The 23,216-nt window shown below is 56.1% G+C and overlaps 2 protein-coding genes across 3 annotated transcripts in view; one reads left to right on the plus strand and one right to left on the minus strand.

The window, feature by feature from the left end:
- Positions 1–12,434, minus strand: part of PLOD1 (procollagen-lysine,2-oxoglutarate 5-dioxygenase 1) — a 25,832-nt gene extending 13,398 nt beyond the window's left edge. Inside the window, exons 1-6 of the mRNA XM_035019781.1 lie at positions 12,290–12,434; positions 4,819–4,910; positions 3,598–3,731; positions 3,038–3,201; positions 1,890–2,002; positions 501–564 (exon numbers count right to left, since the gene is read on the minus strand). Coding sequence (XP_034875672.1) covers positions 501–564; positions 1,890–2,002; positions 3,038–3,201; positions 3,598–3,731; positions 4,819–4,910; positions 12,290–12,365 — 643 coding nt within the window. The 5' untranslated portion in view covers positions 12,366–12,434. The remainder of the gene's footprint in view (positions 1–500; positions 565–1,889; positions 2,003–3,037; positions 3,202–3,597; positions 3,732–4,818; positions 4,911–12,289) is intronic.
- Positions 12,435–16,924: 4,490 nt separating this feature from the next.
- On the plus strand, positions 16,925–22,964 carry KIAA2013 (KIAA2013 ortholog). 2 transcript variants are annotated; one of them, XM_035019782.1, is made up of 3 exons: positions 16,925–18,025; positions 20,104–20,957; positions 21,513–22,281. In XM_035019782.1, the coding sequence occupies exons 1-3, from the start codon at positions 17,008–17,010 to the stop codon at positions 21,624–21,626; spliced, it is 1,986 nt and encodes a 661-aa protein (XP_034875673.1). In that variant the 5' UTR covers positions 16,925–17,007; the 3' UTR covers positions 21,627–22,281. The 2 variants fall into 2 exon arrangements, with proteins under 2 accessions (XP_034875673.1, XP_034875674.1); XM_035019783.1 differs by lacking the exon at positions 21,513–22,281 and adding an exon at positions 22,289–22,964 and having other exon boundaries at positions 16,926–18,025.
- Positions 22,965–23,216: the final 252 nt, after the last annotated feature.

Consider the following 23,216-nt stretch of genomic DNA (forward strand, 5'->3'; position numbering starts at 1 on the left):
GTGTGTGTGTGTGTGTGTGTGTGTGTGTGTGTGTGTGTAAGGAAAACTTGTCCGAGGTCACCCAGGAAGACAAAGGAATGTCATCACCAGCCATGGATTTGGGGCCCACCCCAGGGTGTTTCTGGTTTTAAGGACCAGGCAGCCTCTCTGCTTCCCAAGCCATCCATTGCCCTCCTGTCAGCTCAGTCCCCATGCAAGCCCAGGAAGCCTTCACCTGGGAGGTGGGAGGGCAGGGAAGGAGGGGAGCATGTTCACCTGTAAGAACCAGGGCTGCAGGGGACAGGTACCCATGGTGTGCATCGCCCAGCTGCTCCCAGGCTGAGCGGCTGCCTCCTGCCCTGGTGTCCCGCAGGCTCTTAGACTGACCTCTTGGCCCTCCTTTCTCCACCCCCAGAGAAACACAGCTCTGCCCCAGGACATCCAGGTGGCCGCTGGGGACCTCGGATGTGGGCAGGCCACCTCCCAGCACAGTGGCCAGAGAGCCCGTGGGGGCTGCTCACCCAGAGCTCCATCCAAGTTCTGGAAGATACGGCAGCGGTGGTCCAGGGTGATGTTGATCCGCTCCTGCAGGAAAGGGGACACCAGGATGTAGTAGGGACAGGCCCTGGCAGGGGATGGGGCTCCATCACGCTGAGTGTGGGGAGCCTGTCCTCCCACTTCTGCCATCTCCTCGCCCCACACCCACTCTGCCCTGTCACACCGAGGCAGCTGGTAGCCCTAGGATCTGCTGGTCCAGGGACTTTCAGAATTGGAAGGCATCTAAGGGAAACAGCTGGTTCAAGCACAACCACGATGACAACAAATGCTTATTTTTCCTTTACTGTCAATCACGAAGTACTACAAATACATTAATTAATTTAATCCACACAACATCCTTATGTGAAAGTACCACCAGCACTACATTTTACAGATTTAAAAAATAAGGCACAGTGAGGTTGGTTAACTCGGCTAAGGTCACACAGCTAATAACTGCCTAAGCTGGCATTTGAACCCCAGGAGCCTGGCCCTGAGGTTCCCTGTTCATGCGCAATGTTGCCTCTTCAAGATTCAACCGTGTCTCATGGAGCCCTAAGCCAGGCCAAGGAAGACAAGTGGAACCCTAGGCTTGGCCCTCATCCCATAGAGAGCAGCTCCACTTTTATGTTTGGGACCATGAGCTTCTGCAAGTGATGTCACTGGAGGCAAAGGGGAAGGAGGAGGAAGGACTGAGTTTAGAGATCAAGTTCACATTTCGACTGCACAAGTCCAACCGCTTCGTTTCATTATTTCGTGGATGACAAAAACCGAGGCCCGGGAAGGAGAAGTGACTCACCCTAGGTCACACAGCACAGCATGGATAGGGGTTGGGGAGATAAGCAGGGCAGAATCCAGGAATCCTGACCCTCCAAGGACTCCCTGAGTTTCCTGCCTTCCCAGAGGACACTGGCTGGTTTGGGGTGACATGGGTCCAGACCTGCCATCTTCAGTCCCCTCGATGACCTCTCCTGAAGATAGGCTCGGAGGTCGGGGCTTAAGTCCGGCCAAGACCTCGTCAGCCCCCCAGGAGCCTCCCAGGCAGGGTGGGGCAGGGGCAACTCAGCCTGTCGGCTCCTTTCAACACCATCACTACAGACGTGAGGTCATAGACTCCTGTCTCCCCGACCTGAGGGTCCATGAGGGTGGAGACCCCAATTGTCTCGTTCACTGCCACATCCCAACCCTGCACCTGACAGCATCTCACACACAGGCGTCCAATAAGTAGCTGCTGAATACCTCGGTGAATCGGTGAATGGATGCATGGAGGTGTCAATGCCTGACCCAGGGGGTCAGGCCTCAGGGGCGCTGCTCCCACTGCAGCATTAAGATCCAGCATTAAGATGCCCCAGCCCCCGCCCCCCGCTGGCCCTTACCCTCTTCTCTGGGTCCAAGAAGATCTTGGTATAAAAGAGCTGGTCGCTGTCACTGTCCTGGCCTTCCCACTTGGCCACAAGTTTGTTGAGGTTGGGGGCATAACCGATGAAGCCTGCAGGTTGGTGGGGGACACGCAAAGACAGACACTTAGCTTCCGGCCTCCAAGTCAGGAGCCTCGTCCCAGCATCCACTTTCATTCACCTCCCTCTCCTTCACCTTCTCTTAGAAGTCCTCCTGGATTGAGTGGAGGTAGTGTCTGTAAGCTGAAAGTGCCTTGCTAGCGAATGCCACTTGGTGACAAGTTCCCACTGAGCTCACAGAGAAAGATCACGGTGCCCACTAACCTGCCCCAGCTCAGGTGGTGAGCGCCACAAAGTGGTGAACAAATGGATCAGACCAGGAGTCCCTGGAGAGCATAGCTGGTGGGGCAGAGGCCAGGAGCCCCCTTTCTATAGGTATCTGGGAAACTTGGCCCAGAGAAGGGCAGAGGCTGGGCCACGGTCACTCAGTGCATGGGGGCTCAGAGGAAAAAGCCCCCATGGCCCCCCTTGGCCACAGTGCAGATGGGTAAGGAGAGAAGAGAAAGGGGAGAAGGGGCCAGCCAGGGAAAGGGAGAACACTGCCAGCCCTGGGCCAGGACCAGGCCATCTAGACGGTGCTAACTCTCTCGGCCAATGGGGAAACGTGGCTGCCGGGGGGCGGACCCTCTTCTGTGGCTGGGCAGAGGAATCCGGAATAAAATACAGATTTTAGTCTCGATGCAATAAGAAGCCTTTGAGTGATGTGTGTGGATTTGTGCCTGGCTGCTGGATGGAGAATGGCCTAGCAGGGGTGAGGGTAGAGGTTGGCAGAGCAGGCAGGAGACTACTACAAACGGCCAGGAGCCAAGTGAGGCAGTGACAGTCGGGGTGGACTCAAGGGTGGAGTCGAGAGGTCTTTCAAAGTGGGAGCGGCGTGACCGGCTCACGGACTGAGGGGTGGGGGGGCCGAGGGAGGACATTCAGGGGTGACTCTGGTTTTCCCCTGTGCAGATGGGTGGCTGTTCACGAGATGAGGCCGAATGCAGGGGGGATATCCTGATGGCAGCGGATGGACCCCTCTGGAGCCCGCCCAGCCCCGCCATGCTCTCTGCACCCAGGCTCCTCACCTCCAGAGCCCAGGAACCTCTTGCCGTCGGACACGGCCGGATACTTGGTCTCCAGCCTGCGGTCCGGGTAGATGAGCTCCTCGGCCGAGAAGACCACCTGACTCCTGGCCTGTCGGAACTTCTTCAGGAGCTCCCGAGGCCCCGATGCAAATACCACGTCGTAGCTGTGGCCGGACCCGGGGGAATCAGGAGCAGGGCAGAGGTGAGCAGGGGCTCACGAGGGCACCTCCTCCCGTGCCACCCCTGGGAAACGGATCTGCCCTGTTGTCTCCGGCCTGGCCTGCAGTGTTTCCACCCCACCCTGGGCAGACAGATGGTCCCCACCCCGGTGCCCTCCTCATGCTCGAAGCATGGCTCACCCGACCTGGGCAGGCCCCCTTGCCCACCTCCTCACCACCAATGGGAATGGTCTTTTCTGGGCTCACAGACCCCCCCAAAAAACTATAGACAACCTTAGCTGGAGTGATCCCCCCTCCTCCCCTTATTCTGCAAGGGCCTCATTCTAGAATATTCCATCTCTCTGCTGAGGGGCCCTGCCCAGGAGGCCCCCAGCTACCTACCTGTCTGTGAAGAGAATGACCAGGTTCTCCTTGTCCGCATGCTTCTCCAGAGCTTTCTTCAGCAGCCGGACCTTCAGCCCTCCACCAGCCGACGATCCCTTCTCCCCACTCCAGTCCTCTCCCAGGCCCAGTGCCTGCAGAGAAAGGCCCCTTAACGTGGGCTTTTGACAAAGAACTATCTCGCCAGCCAAAATTCCACCCCCACCTGGACAGTGCCCATCTCTGCCTCTGTCTGTCCGGCACCTATGGGGAAACCGTTCTACAAAGTATGTGAAGCTGATTGGCCTGGGGGAGGGGGGTCAGGTCATGTGACCACACCCGACCAATCAGTGTGTTCCATCCTTCCGGGAACTATGGGTTTGAGCACGTGACCTAAGCACGGCCTATCAGAGTCTTCCCTGGGACTCTTCTGTTCAAACTAAGGAAAGGCTGTCTAGTTCTGCTGAGGTTGAGAAGCTGGGGCATGTGGGTCTGTGGCTGGTGGTCATCTTGCCACCTTGCAGAGAGAGCATGTCTGCAAATGAAGACCAACGGGACCTAGAGATGGAAAGACGAAGCCCTTATCATGGAGCTTGAACCCCTAGATCCAACTATGCCTGAAGCAACCCTCTGCTTCAACCCGCATTCATGTGAACTAATCCATTTTCTTTCTGGCTTAATGCCACTAGACTGTAAGCTGTGTAGGCAGTGCCATGGTCTTCCTTGTCCACCATTTTATTCCCAGCGCCTACCACTGTGCCTGACAGGAGGAGGCACTCGGCACACTCAGGTAAATGGAGGAACGTCTCCCTGCAGGGCTAAGCCCCACACACCGCACAGAGAGGACACCAAGCAGACTGGGCATTGGCCTGGGTTTCTTCAGAGCGGTGTTTACACATGTGCGATCTCTAGACTATGGCCATCCCAAAATCACCTGGGGGGACTGGTGCAAATGCTGGTTCCCTGGCCCTGCCTTCTAAACCAGCCACACACACACACCCTAGCATGAGCACGGCCACATAATCCTCCTGTCTCACTTCCCCCACTCTCCCATCTCCAGCACCTCCCAGACTTTGATTACGTTCTCCCCCTCTTGCTTTTCCTAACTCATCCTCATCTTTTGGGCTTCCAGAAGCCTTCCCTGTGGCCCTCATCAGTTTGGGAAGGGCAAAAACCCAGCTCCTGGACTCTCCCGCCACCCCTTGGCTGTCCTGCCCCCCTCCCCCCCGGGGAGCCCCTTACCTGGATCTTGTAGTTGAAGAACTGGCCTGAACGCCTGAAGCGCCGGAAACCCTCAGTCTCCCTCGTGGCCACTGTGAGGACTAACAGGTTGTCTGTGGACAGAGAAGGGCGTGGTGAACTGCACTGGAGGAGGAGGGGCGACAGGCAGGAGCAGGTCATTGTTCCCAGATGTGTCAAATTCCAGCAAGATGTGTCCTCGTGTCCACCCATTATAGACAAGGGCCCAAGGCCCAGGCAGGAAAGACGTGCCAAAGGTCAGAACCCAGGTCTCCCGATTCTCCTCCAGGGTCCCATCCACCTGCGAACGGACTGGCATGACAGGAGGTGTCCAGAGCAGAGCTGTCTGCACGTTGCACTGTGGGGCTGGGTCTCTCTGGATTTAGGGGGCTCTGGCCTTGCACAGGGGCGGAGGCAAGAATTCGCCCTGAATGCCGAACACCAGGAGGACCTCTCTGGCCAATGCTGGACAGGGGCCCAGGGATGGCCACCGCTCTCCGTACCTGCGCCCAGGGCACACACTGCTCATCTATCCCAATGGTCTTTCTTGCTGAGCCTCACTCGGCCACCATGGGAGAACCTATGAGTGGATCCTAAGTGGAAACTGACTTGAAATCCTTAGCTTTTGGGGCACCTGGGGGGCTCAGTCAGTTAGGGTCTGCCTCTGGTTCACGTCATGATCCCAGGGTCCTGGGATCGAGCCCCATGTCAGGTTCCCTGCTTCTCCCTCTCCCTCTGCCTGCCACTCCCACTGCTCGTGCTCTCCCTCTCAAATAAATAAATAAAATCTTGAAAAAAAGAAAAAAGAGACAGAAGAAAGAAAAGAAATAAATCCTTAGCTTTGACCAGAGCAGCTGTGCTACCTTTTTAACAAGAGACCTCTCTCAGACTCTGTAGTGTGGCTTCACCTCTGCAATAGAACCTGCTGGAAACAACTCCCCAGACAGCATCTCTGGAAGCCCTGGGACAGTCCCTTCCAGATCACAATTTGAAGCTGTGTTATCTGAGAAGTAAAGGCTCTGTAGCTGGCCTGCCTGATCAGAATCCTAGCTTTGCTTCTTACCAGTTCTGTGACCTTGGACAAGTCCGTGACTTTTCTGGGCTCCAGTTTCCCCTTTGTAAAATAGGGACAATAATAGTACAGTAGGGGTGTCTGGCTGGCTCGGTCATCAGTAGAGCACATGACTCTTGGTCTTAGGGTTATGAGTTCGAGCCCCGTAGTCCCCCCTTTATCCATGGGAGATGCATTCCAAGACCCCCAGTGGATGCCTGAAACCACAGAGTACCAGACCCTATATATATATATATTTTTTCCTATAAGTACACACCTATGATGCAGTTTAATTATAAATCAGGCACAATAAGAGATTAGCCATATAAAATAGGACAATAATAACAGTATACTGGAATAAACATTGTATCAATGGGGCCTCTCAAAATACCTTACTGCACTGAACTTCCCCTTCTTGTGATGGTGTGAGATGTAAAAACCCTATATGACAAGGGGCACCTGGGTGGCTCAGTCCATTAAGTGTCTGCCTTCGCTCAGGTCATAATCTCAGGGTCCTGGGATCAAGCCCGGCATTTGGCTCCCTGCTCAGTGGAGAGTCTGCTTCTCCCTCTCCCTCTGCCTCCTCCCCTTCTCCCCCCAGCTTGTGCGAGCACTCTCTCTCAAAAAAACAAAAAAAAAAAAACCAAAAAACCCCCCACACACTACAGGACAAGAAGAAATAAGATGAAGATGTAGCATTGTGACGTAGGCTAGTACTGACATGTCCTCAGAAGGAGGATCATCTGCTTCCGGACCGTGGTTGCCCGTGGGTAACTGAGACCACTGTACCTACTTCAAGAACTGATCAGTGAGAGGCTAACACCTTGCCCTGGCATTCAAGGCCCTCCCTGATTGACCCAGTGACATACTCATTCCCTTCACTGAGAGGGCCCTCCCCCAGCCAGGCGGCTCACCTTACTGGGCTCTTCCCCTTCTGCCCCAGCTCCCCCTCTCTCTTCCCTTTCCCTAATCTTCCTCCAGGTCCCAGGGCCAGTGACAGTGACACCCCTTTCCTGCCACCACCTCTATGAAGCCTTCTCAGATTTCTCCTGACCTCTCTCCTCCTTAGAGGCAGGACCCCACCCCCCCCAACACACACCCATTTGTAGCGCTCATGACTGTTTTCACTGGGGTCCAGGACATAATGCTTTTCTGGGTGAACAGACCCACCCAACACAGGCAAGTAAGGCCTTCCCTTACACCCCCACTCTGTGAAAGCAAGAGGGGCCCGCGCTGAAAGAACAAAGGGGTCCTGTTGGGCAGAGCTAGGCAGGCTGCAGGCCCCAGAGCAGGGGACAGCCCAGCAGGTTTTGGCAGGAATCCACTGGAAGTGGGCCCAAAGACCTGGGGTGGATTCACTAGGCAGGTGTGGAGAGGGGAGGCCTCACCACCTGACCCTGGGGACCAGGAAAGCGGGGTGCTGCTCACACTTGAGGAAGGGCTCCCCCAATTCTTGCCAGGAAAGTTAAGTCTCCCCGCTCAAGTGAGGAGGGGCGATTCACCAGCTCTGAGGCCCTCCTGTCCTTGGCAGGGGCTGCTGGGGACAGGAAAAGTGTCACGTTTCATGGATGGAAAAAGCCAGCATGTGTGTCTGTGTCAGGTGCTGGATCAGGGCTCCTGAAGTCAGGATGCAGGGGGAGGGCAAAGGGGATGGGGTGGGCATCTTGAGGCTCCTTTTCTGAGTTCCCTCTACCAAATCACGGTACAAGATGGCTAACCTTTACTGAACACCTTCGACAAACCGTACTTGGTTCTAAGCCCCTTACTGGTCCTAACGCCCCACTCCACAGTTAGAAACCAAGGCTCGGAAATGGTAACTTGCCCAAGGGAGCCAGGAAGTGGTAGCACCAGGAGGTGGACACAGAAGCCTGGACCCAGAATCCCTTCTCTTAACCTGTGCATGCAATGCCCAGGCCTGGGACAGTGACCAGCTCTCTGTGCCTCCACCTGTCTGAAGAAACCCTCGCTGAGGTGGAGGAGAGGGCCCCAGGCCATGCTGGACCCTCCCCAGCAACTCAACCTACCTCTTCTCTATTTTCCTTGGTGTTGCCAGGCGCTCCACCAGGGCCTTCACAAATCTAGTGCCTGCTTCCCTGGCCGAGGACTCGAAAAGATCACCCAGTCCAGAGGTCCCAAACCTGCCTGCATATCAGCATCACAAGGGACACTGTGAACTCCAGACTCCTGGGCCCTAGGACCAGAGGTTCGAGATGGGCCCAGAAGTCTGGATTTTTCCTACATCTCCTGGGTAATTTCTGAGGCCAGCCACATTCGGAACCTCTGATCCAGCCCGTCCCCTGGTCCTGACTCTGGGCTCCAATGAGGGGCCTGGGGGTGGTTCACAGCAAGAGAACTCCAGGCAGGCCCTTCCCCCAAGGGACCCTGGCATTACCTCTCAACACTGCCCACCCCCATGAAAGCTGTCTCACTGAACCCAGACTTTGCCCCATTCCCTTGTCCTGCCTGCACAACTCACTCCTCCTCCTAAAGAGGCCTTGATCCTTCATGAAGCCCTGTCATCCCCTCCCCGTATCTGGTGCGCCATCGGCGTGCCCAGTGGGTGATTCACCACTACAAACCTGCCCCTTCTCCCTTTGCTGGGCCAGGCTCACGTCTTCATCTCCTTGGCCTCCCTCCCCCTCCCCATGGCTGGGACTGAGTGTGACTCAGGATGTCTGGTGTGCACTGTCATTGGCTGAGCCCTTACCAGATGCCACCTACTACATGAAGTGTGTCAAGTTTGCTATCAGACTTAACGATCAACATCCCATGTGGCCGGTGATATTTCTATCCCCCCTTGTGCAGGTGAGGAAGCTGAGGCACAGAGAGGCTAAATACCCTGCCGAAGGTCACAGAAGCTTGAAGTGAGAAGCGAGTGAGCTGGAATTCCAAATGCCCATGTTCTCAACCTCATCATTTCCCCGTCCAACATTCTGGAACGCTGCGGACCGAATCCAGCATGTCCAGCCGCCCTCGATCAGGCATCCCCAACGTGGCCGGACACTCAGCTCCAGTCCCACGGCGGGCAGCCAGAGCGTATGCAGGGCATGCCACACGGCGACACCGTGGAGGATTCAGTTCCGAGCACCAGGGCCCGGCCCGGCCCCCCTGCTTTCTGGCTGGTCCGGCAGACCCGCCTGGGGCTAAAGCCAGGGTCCGCGTGAGGCCTGACACCTAAGGGCTCCTGGCCTGCTTCCCCAGAAAGACAAGCTGTGCTCCAGGATCAGCAGAGGTGAGAGGGAGGGAGCAGGGCGGAATGGCAGACAGACTGCTGGGTGAGTAACTTAGCCTCTCTGGGCCTGTCTCCTCATCTGTAAAATGGGGTCCTGGTAACCCTAGTACCTTCCTCCAGAGACTTTCGTGAGGACTGAACGTGCTAGTCTGTGAAGTGCTTAGCGCAGGTCCTGGCCGTAGGGGCCACACGGGTTCTTGTTTTAGGGAACCTCCCCGGAGAGAAGGCCAGCTGCTGCCCTAGGGGTCCCGGATACAGAAAAGCTGTCTTCCTTCCCAAGAGCAAGAATGATGGGGAGAGGCTGAGCCCGGGGGCCTTGGGGGGGTAGGAAGACACCTCTCTGGGGTCTGAAGACGAGGCTGAGAACTCAGGCCTGGGGTGCTGTGCTGCAGCTGATGCCCACCACCCCCTCCCCAAGCAGGGCCAGCCCACACAAGGCCGTGGACACCATCAGGAAGCCCCCCAGTCTGCTCTCTGGGGAGTGGGAATGAATGAAGCTCCTCCCCCATCCTCCGGGCTCACTGAGCCCCAGGCTTGAACGGAAGCCATAAACAGGGTGTGGCAGAATGGCAGATGTGGATTCCCAGCGCCCAGGAGCCAAGTGTTACTCTCCTGGGTTTCAGTCCCCTGAGGGGTCCACAGACACTCCCCCACCAACACACACACACACACACACACACGCACACACGCACGCACGCACATCCAGCTGCGCCTGCCTGACTCCTGGGACCTTTCCATTCCCTGCGTGGAACAGCACGACCCACAACCCCCGCCCGCACCCTATTGACCTCCTGGAGTCTCAGAACGGCAGCCACCAGGCTCCAGCTGGTCCTTCCCTCTCCACGGCCAAACCAAGGCCCGCAGGGACAGGCGGGAGCCGAGGCAGAGGACAGTGATCAGCTAGAATCCTCTACAAAAGGGAGAAAGGATCAGGGGGCATCTGGACTCTCCTGCTCCGAACTCTATGAAAATTTGCTTGTTTGGATGTTGCTTTGTTGACAGCCTTTTTCTGTCCCCCACACTGGTCTGGGGACCCCCCCCAGCATAAGGCAATGTCCCCTTTCTCAAGCACAGGGCATTCTGGGAAAGAAGGGTTGTATCTCCCCCATAATATTGGGCATCTACTGGGGAGAGGAGCTCTGTGTCCTCCCCTAAAATTGGGAGCTCCCTAAAGTGAAAACTCCATCTTTCTCTCCATGTGCCAAATCCATGTGCGCTCGGGTACAGGGGTGGGCAAGCTGCCAGGAGGCCTCTCTGGTGGCTGCTGGAGTGTCTCCCCCTCCTGACACCAGTCAGTGGGCCTGTAGGACAAACCACCCTCCCACAGTGTCCTAGCCAGCAGGCTGAGGGTCCCCCCATCAGCTGGGTCTGCGGAAGTTGAGCAGGCTCCTCCAGACAGGATCTCCAGGCAACAGCACCCTCTCCCCCAGACAGGGGTCACGAGAAGTGGGTCTGAGTTCCAGTCAACGACTCCACCCCCAACCACCTACAGCAACTGGAGAACAGGTATTTAACCTTTTGGGGCCTCAGTCTTGCTATCTGCAAAATGGGGCTAATGATTCCTTACTTATCAAGAGGGTCTGAATGGAGTAAGGGAAGCGAAGAGCCTCAACTTGAGAGTGGCTTGATATTAGCTCCATGTCTGGACACCCGATACTTCTTGTCCATCAATCTACTATCTACTTACTATCTGCCAGGTGCTCTACCTGGATCGTCGACACACTGGATCCTGCACCCTTAGCGGGGGCTACCTTCTGTCTACTCTGTCCCCTCCCATCACCTGCTGCTGGGGTCAGGGCACCTGAAGCCCTGTCACTGATTTGGTCCCTCTGACTCATCTCTGGGGGCTTTGCTGTGGGTAGCGGGAGTTTTCTCTCCTGGAATGGTCTGGGGGTGTACGGAGCCCACATCAGCAGAAGCGGGGCAAAGAGAGGCCCAGGAAACAAAGGCTATCACAGGGCTTGTGGCTCCCGACCAGTGAGTAGACCCAGGCCACAGGCCTTTTGAACACACCACCAGCCCAGCCCTGTGCTCAGCACCTGCCTCACTGGATTTTTTTTGACTTGTTTCACTACCCTGCGGGGATACTCCAGGAAAGCAGGCTGTGCTGGGTCCAAGAAAGAAAAAGCCTATATAGGCCAGGCATTGAGCTGAACCCTCACCAGTGGGCCTCATCCCATGGAATCCTGGCAAGAGCACTAGGACTCCGTCCAGTACCATGGCCCCCAGTTTGCAGGCTAGAACACCAAGCTTCACAGAAATCAGTCACCACGGGCTTTACCACTGGGAGATGTGTGGCCTTGGGCACAACCTGGCACAAAGGAAGTACTCAGAAATGGCAGTTCCCACCCTCTCCCCGGGTGAGGGTCTGCTACACTACCAACCTGCCCCCTCCAGCTCCTCTCAGAGGCTCAGCAGGCAACCCTGGAGGTGGCCGAGGGAGGGGTGGGGAGGACAGGAGCACCCACTCAGAATGGTGGGGCACACTCTGAAATCCAATCTGCCTTGAGGTTGGAGAAGGAACATGATGAGATGCAGAGTCCAGCAGATCCTGAACCAAACAACCCGTTGTTCCAGGACTGGACAATCCTAGGCAGTCAGCGCACCTGTCTGAGCCAGCTTCCTGCTGTGCTACCTGGAGCGAGTAGGACCCACCACCCAGCAGGGGCAGCGCAGACCACAGAGGCCCCCGACAAAAGTGTACATGGCTCTGCCGTGGGGGCCCCCCATGCCACTCCCCACCCCCATGGCTGGGGATGCCCAGTGGCTCCCATGGAACCAGACACACCTGTGTGTCACTCCTGGTTCCAAGGCCCACCCGCTGTGCAATCCTGGGCAAGTGAATCGATTCTGGAGCCTTAGTTTGCCCAGCGGGCAAAGGGGGATAAAAGCAGAGCACACTTCGGAGGGTTGAGATCATGCTTCACTGCTGCCTGGCCCATAGTAAGTGCTCCATAAACAGGAGCTGCTGTTATTACTATTACGGGAGCTATTACGATTTGACCCTCTCCGTGCCCCTCCCCTCCCGGCTGCACCCACGCGGGAACCGCAGCCCCAACAGGGGAAGTGATTCAGTGGCCAAGTGACGGGAACCCGGATCCCCTCGGAAGCCCAGGCCTCCCGTGCAGACCAGCTGCCCCCAGACCAGCGCCCCCACCCCCCGCCCCCCGGGCCCCGGCCCGCGCCCTCACCCTCCGGCTTGGCGTCGCCCTTCGCTTCGGCCAGGAGCAGCCAGCCCAGCGGGGCCAGGAGCAGCAGCGGCCGCATGGCCGGGGTCTGGGGACGTCCGGCCGGCCCGGCGGCGCTCGCAGCCTGGAAACTTCGCGACGGGGCCGGCGGTCCGGCTGCCACGCACGGGGCCCGCCCCGGGGGCGGTGTCGCACCGCCCTCTGCTTCCTCCCCGCCGCCGCCGCCGCCGCCGCCGCCCGCCCCGGGGGAAGGGTTTTCCCGCAGACTCGCCCGAACCCGGGCCTCTCCGAACTGGGGCGGCCCCCGGGTCCTTCCGCCGGCCGGTCCTCCTCCCGCCCTTCTCCCCGGGCTTCTCCACCGCTAGACACGGTGGGTGGGAGTGGGGGGCGGGGGGGGTGTTCAGGGAGTTCTGAGGCATCCATCTCCCTGGTGAGATCCTCCGGGCTGCTGGAAATGCAGAAAGTGCATCACCATCTACCAAAAAAGGAAATCACTTCATCCGCCTTTTTGTCCCTGGGTGGCAAAGAGAACCTCTGAGCCAAGGAAGGTCTTGCTCTTGAGGTCGCCCTGTTAAGTAAGTGAATGAAGGAATGAATGAAAGCAAGCAAGCAAGGAAGGAAGGAAGTTTAGTGGCTTTTCACCAAGGTGGGTCTTCAAAGCCCAACAAACAGCTCAAGGGTTTCTTAGAACAAGGGCTCCTAGAGCAGAAGTCAGCTAGGGGCATCCAACTCTGGGAAAAGAAAAGCATCCTCCCTTCCTTGGAAGAGGCCCTCCGACAGATCTGGGAGCCTCCTTCCAGCAGATTTGGCTCCAGAGGCATGGGTGGTGGGTGCAACTCTGGGTGGGCAAGGGCTCCCTTCCCCCAACCCGTGGGGGGCGAAGGGTGGAGGGAGGGGTCATGTCATAGGTGTTAATGAACAGTGCAGAATAATAGGCCATGCCTAGGTGCTGGGGAAAAGAGAAATCGGACTGTTTCAGCAAGGGAAATCCTCTACCAATTTGCTGAGTGGAAAACAAAGACATACACTATGACCCCACTCAGTAAAAAATATCCTCTCGTGGATACAATTGAGACAGTGCTAAAAGCAAATGACAGGCAAATGTTTGCAGTGATTATTTCCAGGTTGTGGGATTGTAGATATCTATAATTATGTATTATATATTGCACATATTATTTCCTGGTAGTTTTATTTTATTTATATTTTTCATTGTTTTTACACTTTTTTTGCAATTAATACATCCTATTTGTACAATCCAAACAAAACCAACATATGTTATTTTCAGAAGATAGGTAGAATCCCTGGGAATGTTGGCGATCATCTCATTGTACTGAGATTTACTCTGTACAGATGGTAGAAGTGAGCTCAGAGGGACCCAGCAGCAAGCTCAAGGTCACGAGGCAAGTAAAGTGAAGAGGCGTTGAGTGCAATCCAGGTCTTCTGTCTCCTAACTGGGACCCAGGGTGGGGAGTTTCTGCAGCTGGAGGACAGGATTTGATGCCAGAATCCACCGGATGTTTTTGAATTCAGGAGGATGCAGACTGAAATTCCAGATCCTTCGAGAAGGAAATGGAGGGATGAGCAGAGGGGTGGAGAATGAGCATGTGTTGGCTGGCTCAATCTTCAAAGCTCTTTCTCACTCTATGTTCACAACAGCTCTGTGAGTTGGGCAGTATTGCCCCTATTTGTGAAATAAGGAAACTGAGGCCCAGAGAAGCGAAGCAACCTGCTCGACATCACACAGCTGATGTAGGAGCACGGTAAGGGAAGCAGCTTTAGAACCCACTCGAACTTTCCGTTTGCTGGGATCCAAGGAGAACCTCTATGGTCAGGTACTGTGGACAGAAAAAATCCTTGGGCCTGGGCGCCTGAGTGGCTCAGTCGGTTAAGCGTCTGCCTTTGGCTCAGGTCATGATCCCAGGGTCCTGGGATCGAGTCCCACATCGGGCTCCCTGCTCTGCGGGGAGCCTGCTTCTCCCTCTCCCACTCCCCCTGCTTGTGTTCCCTCTCTTGCTGTATCTCTCTCTGTTAAATAAATAAATAAAATCTTTAAAAAAAGAAATCCTTGGGCCTTGGGGTTCCTGTGGTCCACGTGCCCAGAGTCAGTGTAACTCAGGAGAGGCAATCCATCCGGGAGGCTGCTGGCCTTCCCTGGAGAAAGGATTCACCCGGGCGATGCCTGCCCTCCATTCCTTCCGTATCTCTTTCCTGTTCCCTTTGCCAAATTGCTGGAACTTGAACCTGGTCCAAACTTCATCCAGAAGGAGAGCCTGTCTCCTTAATCAGCCGTGTCTGCTGCCCGGTTGTTATTGCTGGTACGTGCTGCACGTGTTGTGAACAGTTAAAGGTGCAGGACTCTGGTTTCCTGGGAAGCTGCAGAAAGGATGGCTGGCCCGGAGGGCAGTTGTCTGGTGCCAAGGGGTGGGGGTGCTTTTCTCACTTTCCTTCTTTTATCCACTTCCTTTGCTGAGCCTGAGCCAGGGAAGGGTGCTGGCCTCTGCCACATCCAGCTGCCCGCCGGCCCTCAGCTAGTCCCACTGGCACTTAGCCCCTTTAATAACAATAATGATAGGACTTCCAAGCTGTTCCGTTAAGTGAAAATAGAGAGATACAAGTGTACATTATATGCTACAACGTCTGTGAATGGAAAATAGCGGTGGTTGCGTTTAGGGAGAGGAACAGAATAACTGGGGTCCGGAGAGGGGACGATGTCACCCTTCACGTCCTTAGGACTCTTAATGGGTAAAAATGGTGAGTGGCCAAATGTATCACATGCCCGTGTCACTAAAGTCTGAGAGTAAACCTACTCTCTTTTATAATCCCCACTTTATGGATGGAGAAACTGAGGCCCAGGGAAGTCAGCTGACTTGCTAGCAAGGGGTAAGGCCAAGATTCAAAGCCCAGAGAGCCTGAGGCCAGGGTCCTCTGTACTCTTGACCCCTGGCTTTGTTGTGGCTCTGTTGATGACCCTGGGCTGTGATTCCCTGCTGGGAGGGTGGGGGAGGAGGGTAGGGAGAGTGGCAACGGAGTGAAGAGCACAAATAATGAAGCTTCCCTTTGACCCAGGAATCTGCTTCTAGGAATTGCTCCCCCTGAAACATTCACGTAAGTGAGCCAAGGTATATGTCTATTACACAGTTGATTGTAATAACAAATATAATTATGTGGGTTGACATTTACTGAACGTTCACTATGTGTCATGCACCTTACATTCCTTGCCTGCATTAACTTATTTATTCCTCAAAAACTTGAGAGGCAGATTCTCTCGTCATCCCCATTTCACAGTCAGAATCAAGCCTGGTCCTTTGTTCTCACCACACTGTGCCACCCAAAGACTTCTGCCTTCCCAAGGGGGTTGGATAGAGCCTGTCTTTCTAACAGTAGGTCATGGATTCCTCCGTGAACATATTCTGTGGGGTTTGTGAACCAGGTGGGAATTAAGAAGTGTATTTATGGGGGTGCCTGGCTGGCTCCGTGGTAAGAGCATGTGACTCTTGATCTCGGGGTAGGGAGTTTATGCCCCACGTTGGGTATAGAGATTACTAAAAAAATAAATAAACTATTAAAAAAATTGTGTTTATGCTTTGATAATAACCTTGAAAAAAAAAAAGTGAGCATACTGTAGGATCACCTGGACAGGTACCTTCTCACAGGATGCTGGCACCCCAACCCGGCAAACATACCAGTGTCTGCTCACAACCCACAGGAAGCCGCCTCAAATGACCGTTTAATTTTCAACAACTGGGAAGCACTGTCTGGTTTTGGAATGTCCTGAAACCAAAATGGAAACAATCGCCCCATTGTCCGCCCCTGTGCTCGTATTGAATTTTTTCCCCAGAAACGAAGCAAAATTTCTCTTTTGCATTGATGATTCACAATTTAAAGGCATTTTCAAATAATGAGACTTTAGTGTCTTATGTCATTTAGTAAGTTAAAACTCAGGGTGACATCAAGAAGACGACTTGGTATGGTAGAGAAATGGACAGTCCTGGGTGGGATTCGTGTCTCCATATACTGTACATGCAGCCAGACAGGTCTGGAAGAGTTGTCAACAACAATATTTCCTAAAAAGTCTAGTTTACAGTGTCTTTCTTTCTTTCTTTCTTTCTTTCTTTCTTCTTTCTTTCTTTTTCTTTCTTCCTTTCCTCCTTTCTTATCTATACTAAATTTTTTTGCAGGGAGGATCGTCATTTTTACAGAAAAGTTTCCTTTTTATTTTTTTCCCACTCTTAGGGCTATTGAATCCATCAGTAGCAAAGGGGGCCCAACACGTGTTCGGTTTGGCTGGCTCAGTATTTTTTTTTACAAGGGAGTCGGATACTTCCACTCCCCCACCCCTCCCCCAGACCCCAGCCCTCCCTGGGACTTCGCTCTAACAGCCCGGCATCCGACCGTCCAGCCCCCGCGGCTCCCGCCGCGTCGTCGTCGTGGCTCCGCCCCCTTATCTCTGGCCCACCCCTGCCTCTTCCCTCCGCCCCCTCCTGTCCCGCGTGTCGCAAAAGACCCGGCAGCGCTTGACGGCCGGTGCTGTTTGACGGCCGGGGGCAACCGAGAAGGAGGAGGAAGCGGCGGAGGCTGCTGCTGCTGCGGCGGCTGCGGCGGCTGCGGCGGGGGCCGGAGTGGGCGCCGCGGTCCGGGCCGGGGAGTGAGGCGCGGGCGGCCGGGCCGGTGGGCTGGGCGGCGGGCCCGGCGGCCGCCCCCGCGCCGCGCCTGGCGGCCCGATGTGGCTGCAGCAGCGGCTTAAGGGGCTGCCGGGACTCCTGTCGAGCAGCTGGGCCCGCCGCCTACTCTGCCTGCTCGGCCTCTTGCTGCTGCTTCTCTGGTTCGCCGGCTCCGGGGCGCGGCGGGCCGCGGGCGGCCTGCACCTGCTGCCCTGGGCCCGCGGCGAGCCGGGCGCCGCCGAGCCCTCTGCCTGCCTGGAGGCGGCCACCCGCGCCTGGCGCGGCCTACGGGAGCGCGGTGAGGCGGTCCCGCTGGGCCCTGGAGTGCCGGCCCTGGTGGCCAACGGCTTCCTGGCCCTGGACGTGGCCGCCAACCGGCTGTGGGTGACTCCTGGAGAACGAGAGCCCGCCGTGGCGCCGGACTTCGTGCCCTTCGTGCAGCTACGCCCGCTCAGCGCCCTCTCCGAAGCGGGGGAGTCAGTGCTGCTGCTGCGTGAGGGGCTGCTGCGCCGAGTGCGTTGCCTGCAGCTGGGGACCTCGGGTCCCGGCCCTGCGGCCGCCTCGGCCTCCGGCCTGGTCCCAGGATCCGGCCGCGACTGCGTGCTGCTGCAAGAGGACTTTCTGGCGCACCGGGGCCGACCCCACGTCTATCTGCAGCGTATCCAGCTCAACAATCCCACGGAGCGGGTGGCCGCGCTGCAGACTGTGGGGCCCACTGCCGGCCCGGCCCCCAGAGCCTTCACCAGTACCCTGGAGAAGGTGGGAGACCATCAGTTCCTCCTCTACTCAGGCCGGTCCCCGCCTTTTCCCACGGGGCTGGTGCACCTGGTGGTGGTGGCCGCCAAGAAGCTAGTGAACCGGCTCCAAGTGGCTCCCAAGACACAGCTGGACGAGACAGTGTTGTGGGTGGTGCATGTCTCAGGCCCCATTAGCCCCCAGGTGCTCAAAAGCAAAGCAGCCAAGGAGCTCAAGGTGCTCCAGGATTTGGCCCGAAAGGAAATGCTGGAGCTCTTGGAGATGCCAGCGGCTGAGCTACTTCAGGACCACCAGCGCCTCTGGGCTCAGCTCTTCAGCCCAGGTGAGGCCTGGCCAGTTCTTGGTCCACAGTCCACACCTTACACCAGGGTGTCCACGGTGCACCCTGGAGATACCCCGCTAAAGTATACAGAGGTGACACTGAAGGGGAGTAGTGGGGTGGTTACACGGGGCTTGGCCATTGACCTGGGGCTGACTCTCTGCTCTACCACTTAGTATCTGTGTGATCTTGCACCAGTTAACTGATCCCCATGGGCTTGTATTCAGTAATAACAGTAGCACTGACCTCAGTGGGCTTTTGTGAGAGTCTAATGAAAGAATGAGTGTGAAGGACAGGTCTTACTGTTATTTGTTCTTGTAGATGAGGACTGATTTGGAGAATGGATGTGGGGGTCAGTTTTTAAAGGATAAATCAACAGGCAGAGAAAGGCCTGGCCGGCCCCAGATTCTTGTTCTCAGTTCCCCACAGTCTGGCTGGTGACAGGCATGGGCTTTTTTTTAAATTTTATTTTAAGTGAACTCTCCCAATCGTGGGGCTTGAACTCACAACCCCGAGATCAAGAGTCATGTGTCCTAGGCACCCCCAAGGCAGGACTTTCGCTAGGCTGAAGTGTGCCTTGGCCAGGAGTGGCTGCACCTTTTCACTGGGAGGGAATGGAACTTCTGCTCCAGCAAGTTGGAATGGGCAGGTCAAATGAAAACTTCTTTCCCCCGTTGACTGTTGCAGTAAAGGAAATCCTATTCTAGATGAGAGAGAGATTTTGGGTTCCAGGGTGCTTGTTGTCTAAATCCTTATACTTAGTTGCTCAACGTGTGTTTAATTCACTCAGCAAGTATTGAGTGGATCTTGCTAGGGACTGTTCTCCCCATACGAGGGATACAGAAGTGAATAGAACAAATTTCCTGTTCTCATGGTGCTTGCTCAAATTCTGGACGGGAAGAAGACGATACTGGAAAAGTGAAAATCTGAATGAATAAGCAAGATAACTTTTTAGAATAAAAAGTTCTGTGAAGTTAAAAGTATGTGTTGGAGGGTGACGGGGTGAGGGGAAGGGTGGGGTGGGGCTTCTGTTTAGCTCCAGTTGTCAGGGAGGCCTCTCAGAGGAGGAAGCACTTAGCCAAGACCTGAATAGCAAGAAACCAGCCGAGTGATGATGTGGAGGGAGCGGGCAGGTCAGAGGCCCTAAGGCAGGAGGAGGTGTGGTTGAGGCCAGTGTGGCTGAGCAAGGGAGGGGGAGGTGATCGCCAGATCCTGAAAGGGCCTTGTAGACCTTGATAAGGATGGTGATTTTGATTCTCTGTGGGATGGAAAACAGCAGACACACCACCAGCTGTACATTTTTAAAGCTCCCTCTGGCTGCTGTGTGCAGAGTACAGACTGTGAGGGGATGAAAGCGGGACACGGAGACCCCATGCGAGGATTTTGCAGGAGCCCAGGTGAAAGAGGAGGGTGGCTGGGACCAGAGTTGTGACCGCGGAGACCGAAGGGGACGGCTTCTGATACTTTTGGAGGTGGTGCCACCAGGACTTTGCATGGACTGGGCGTGGGCCGTGAGAATTTGAGGGTGACTTCTAAATTTGTGGGGAAGGCTTGAGCAAGTGTCCGGAGTTAAGCTGGGGAAGGATTGGCTTGGGGCTGGAAGAGTCAGGTTCAAAATGCCTGTCGGGCATCCGGGTGGAGACACCCAATGGGCGGTTAGCTGTTTGAGTCTAGAATTCATACAGATTTGGGAGATGGGGTGTTCAGATGTTATTTAAAGCTACAGGACTGGAGAACAAGATGTTAGCAAGGAGCAGGCTGAGACGGGCCAGGGCGCTGATGACAGTGTTGTGGACGCAGAGGGCTGGACTTTTCAGCTGCCACCATGTCCTGGCCCCGTCTGTGTTCTTCCGGGCGCTGGCAGGAGGCCCCGCTTCGAACAGGATTTTAGGTTCCCGGCCCACAGGGTCCAGTTGGTCATGTGAGGGAGCCAGGCAGAATGACTTTCTCCCCTCAGGGGAGACTGGCAGCCTGTGCCTCCCTAGGGGCCAAAGGTGCGTTCTCTGCTGCTCTTCATGTCCTGACCTCAGCCTCCCGGCCACGCCGTCCCTCCTTAACGTGCACGCTTTGTGGTGTTACAGGCGTGGAAATGAAGAGGATCACGGACGCCCACACCCCGTCGGGCCTGACCGTGAACCTGACGCTGTACTACATGCTCTCCTGTTCGCCAGCGCCCCTGCTCAGCCCCAGCCTGAGCCACCGGGAGCGCGACCAGATGGAGTCGACGCTCAGCTATGAAGACCACTGCTTCAGCGGCCACGCCACCATGCACGCCGAGAACCTCTGGCCGGGCCGCCTGTCCTCCGTCCAGCAGATCCTGCAGCTCTCCGACCTGTGGAGGCTGACCTTGCAGAAGCGTGGCTGCAAGGGGCTGGTGCGGGTCGGCGCCCCAGGCATCCTGCAGGGCATGGTGCTCAGCTTCGGGGGGCTGCAGTTCACCGAGAACCACCTGCAGTTCCAGGCCGACCCCGACGTGCTGCACAACAGCTACGCCCTGCACGGCATCCGCTACAAGAATGACCACATCGACCTGGCCGTGCTCGCGGACCCCGAGGGCAAGCCGTACCTGCACGTGTCCGTGGAGTCGCGCGGCCAGCCCGGCAAGATCTACGCGTGTGAGGCGGGCTGCCTGGAGGAGCCCGTGGAGCTGACCTCGGCACCCCAGGGCCACACCTTCCCGGTCATGGTGACGCAGCCCATCACGCCGCTGCTCTACATCTCCACCGACCTCACGCACCTGCAGGACCTGCGCCACACGCTGCACCTCAAGGCCATCCTGGCCCACGATGAGCACATGGCCCAACAGGACCCTGGGCTGCCCTTCCTCTTCTGGTTCAGCGTGGCCTCCCTCATCACCCTCTTCCACCTCTTCCTCTTCAAGCTCATCTACAACGAGTACTGTGGGCCTGGGGCCAAGCCCCTCTTCAGGAGTAAGGTATAAAGCCCCGGCCTTGTGTTCTGTCCTGAGGCCAGCACAGGGGAGGGCCCGGGTCCTACTGGGGTCCCCTTCTAAGCCAGTACCCTCCACCCGCGACACAGAGAGGAGTGAGTGTGTTGAGAGAGGATATGAAAAGGTGATTTCTAAGAGGAGACCGTAGGAAGGGACAGTGGTGGGTAGCTGAGTCTACTGGCCTCCCAGGGACAGTCCCTTCCCTCCCCCAGTAAATCTCAGCATTTACAAATAATTGCAACAAACCTCTATGTTGACCCGAGCCTCCGTCCAAGCTGCAGCGGGGGACCCCTGTCCTCACCCCTGAGGGCCCGTTCACTGCCCCTTGCTGGGGGCCTGCTAAGGGGGTCATCTTGTCAGCGCAGGGCACGATCCTTCCCCTCCTGTTTCCTAAAACCTCTTTGTCCCCAGGAAGCCGTGACTTTGAGCATGGCCACTGTGGGACTCTCAGCTAGAATGTGTCTTGGGGATCAGGCTCAGCCTCGGGGAGGCCGCCTCATCTGCCCTGCCACCCAGCCCTCCGTGCTTTCTTGCTGCCAGGATTTCCCGGGAGAGGAAACAGAAGGGAGTCCATTATCGGCAGTCACAGGAGAAAGTCCCTCGGAGGGACTGTCCTCTCTTCTTGTCGGACTAGTGAGTGGGGAGATACATTAGGTCTCGATCTGTGCTCTCAGCAGTTAAGGAGCCTGGGCCAACTCGGGAGAGATGCCTCATTACCTCCACGGAGGGCTTCGTGCCTTCTGGTTTCTAGTTTCTGGCCCGAGGCCAGGTTGAGAAGAAGTAGCACTCAACCTGAAGGAGTGGGAGAAGGGTGGGCAGCAGGTCTGAGCTCCGAGCTTGAAGAACAAACGGAAAGTCAGATGAGAAAGAAATCTTCCCGAGCTGTAATGGAACAGGTGCTAAATTTGCATTGCGTGGGTCTGACAGCCTCTGTGAAGTAGGCAAGCTGCTTTTCCCTGCTGCTTGGTGGGCTTCTGGCATATACCCATCTGCCCTTGGTTCCCCACCTAATCGGGAGGGGGAGCCAAACCCCTAAGTTTGGGGTGCTAGCCCCCTGTCCCTCCATTTCCTCGGGCTCGAGCTGGGCCGCGGCAGAGCAGAGCCCAGTGAACACCGAGCCAGCCTGCGGAGGTGTCCTGGCCACAGACTCCACGGTGGCTGTCACACGTCCCTGGGCCAGGAGCGCCTGCAGGGCTGGATCAGAGCCTGGGCGGGGGGCCACCAGGGTCATCTCTGTCACCTGCTCCCCCTGGTAGTCGTGTAGCTTCCACGGGGTTGGCGGTGAAGAATAACAACTTGTTCTGTTAATTGGACAGGAAGATCCCAGTGTCTGAGCGCACCAACAGCCCTGCTTTCAGCCCCGTCTGCACAAGACACCCAGCACTGACAGTCCTGCTGCACGAACAAGGGAGCCTTTGAAAGCACCCACCCTTTTGTGCCTTGTTGGGGACACCAGTGACGCAGAGCGCGTGTGGATGTTCAGGAGTCAGCATCGGGGAGTGGGAGGGGAGGGCCAGTGGACTTCTTGTAAGCTTTCGACTCAATAAAATGAACCTAGATGGAAAATACTTGAAATTGAACTCACTCCTTCTGCTTCCCCCGCCCCCCTTTCTTCTGTCCCAGGATATAGACCCTCTTTTGAAAAGACTTGTTTAGGAAAAATTGTGTTCTATTCCTAATTTAATGTGTTCTTTCTTGACTGAATTTTTAATTTATTGTTGAGATTTGGCTGGACGGCTTTCGCATCCCCTTGAGACAGTGAGTCGTGGAGGTGATCTCCAACCGACGCCGCCCCGCCTGTGCGGAGGGCGCGGGTCTCGGCTCATCCCCGTTCGCACGTTGTCTCTTATCATGAGCCTGGGGAGATCTGTGCTTTTGTACTTCTGGCCTTTAGGGGAGGTATTTAACTTTCTAGTGATTGATGATTGTTGGGTTTTGAAATACCAAAGCTTCTTTTTTGTTCTGTTTTTAAATAAATCTCTTTCAAACTTCCATGACCGGTTTGTGTGTGGTTGAAACCCGGAGACATGGGGTCTTCCTCCGTCACCAGGCTTTTTGGGGTAGTGTCTGAAGCAGAAGGGCCAGCCGCCTGGTCCTGCCCTAATGACACGAATTGTTTCCCCGCGTCTAATTCTCTTCAGAAGATGTGGAGGCCGCCACCTAGCCCCTCGGCCAGGGTGGGGGCTCACCGGGTTGCCTGGCCAAGGCCACGGTGGCCACAGCCCGACTCACCAGGGAGCCTGG

Source organism: Mirounga leonina, unplaced genomic scaffold (genome assembly GCF_011800145.1).
Source record: "Mirounga leonina isolate KUSES-001 unplaced genomic scaffold, KU_Mleo_1.0 Mir_173, whole genome shotgun sequence".
NCBI lineage: Eukaryota > Metazoa > Chordata > Mammalia > Carnivora > Phocidae > Mirounga > Mirounga leonina.

Coding starts and splice junctions, on each gene's coding strand:
- KIAA2013 (XM_035019782.1), top strand. CDS start 17,008: ATGTGGCTGCAGCAGCGGCTTAAGGGGCTGCCGGGACTCCTGTCGAGC. Junction 18,026..20,103: donor GGCTCAGCTCTTCAGCCCAG/GTGAGGCCTGGC, acceptor GTGGTGTTACAG/GCGTGGAAATGAAGAGGATC. Junction 20,958..21,512: donor AGCCCCTCTTCAGGAGTAAG/GTATAAAGCCCC, acceptor TCTTGCTGCCAG/GATTTCCCGGGAGAGGAAAC.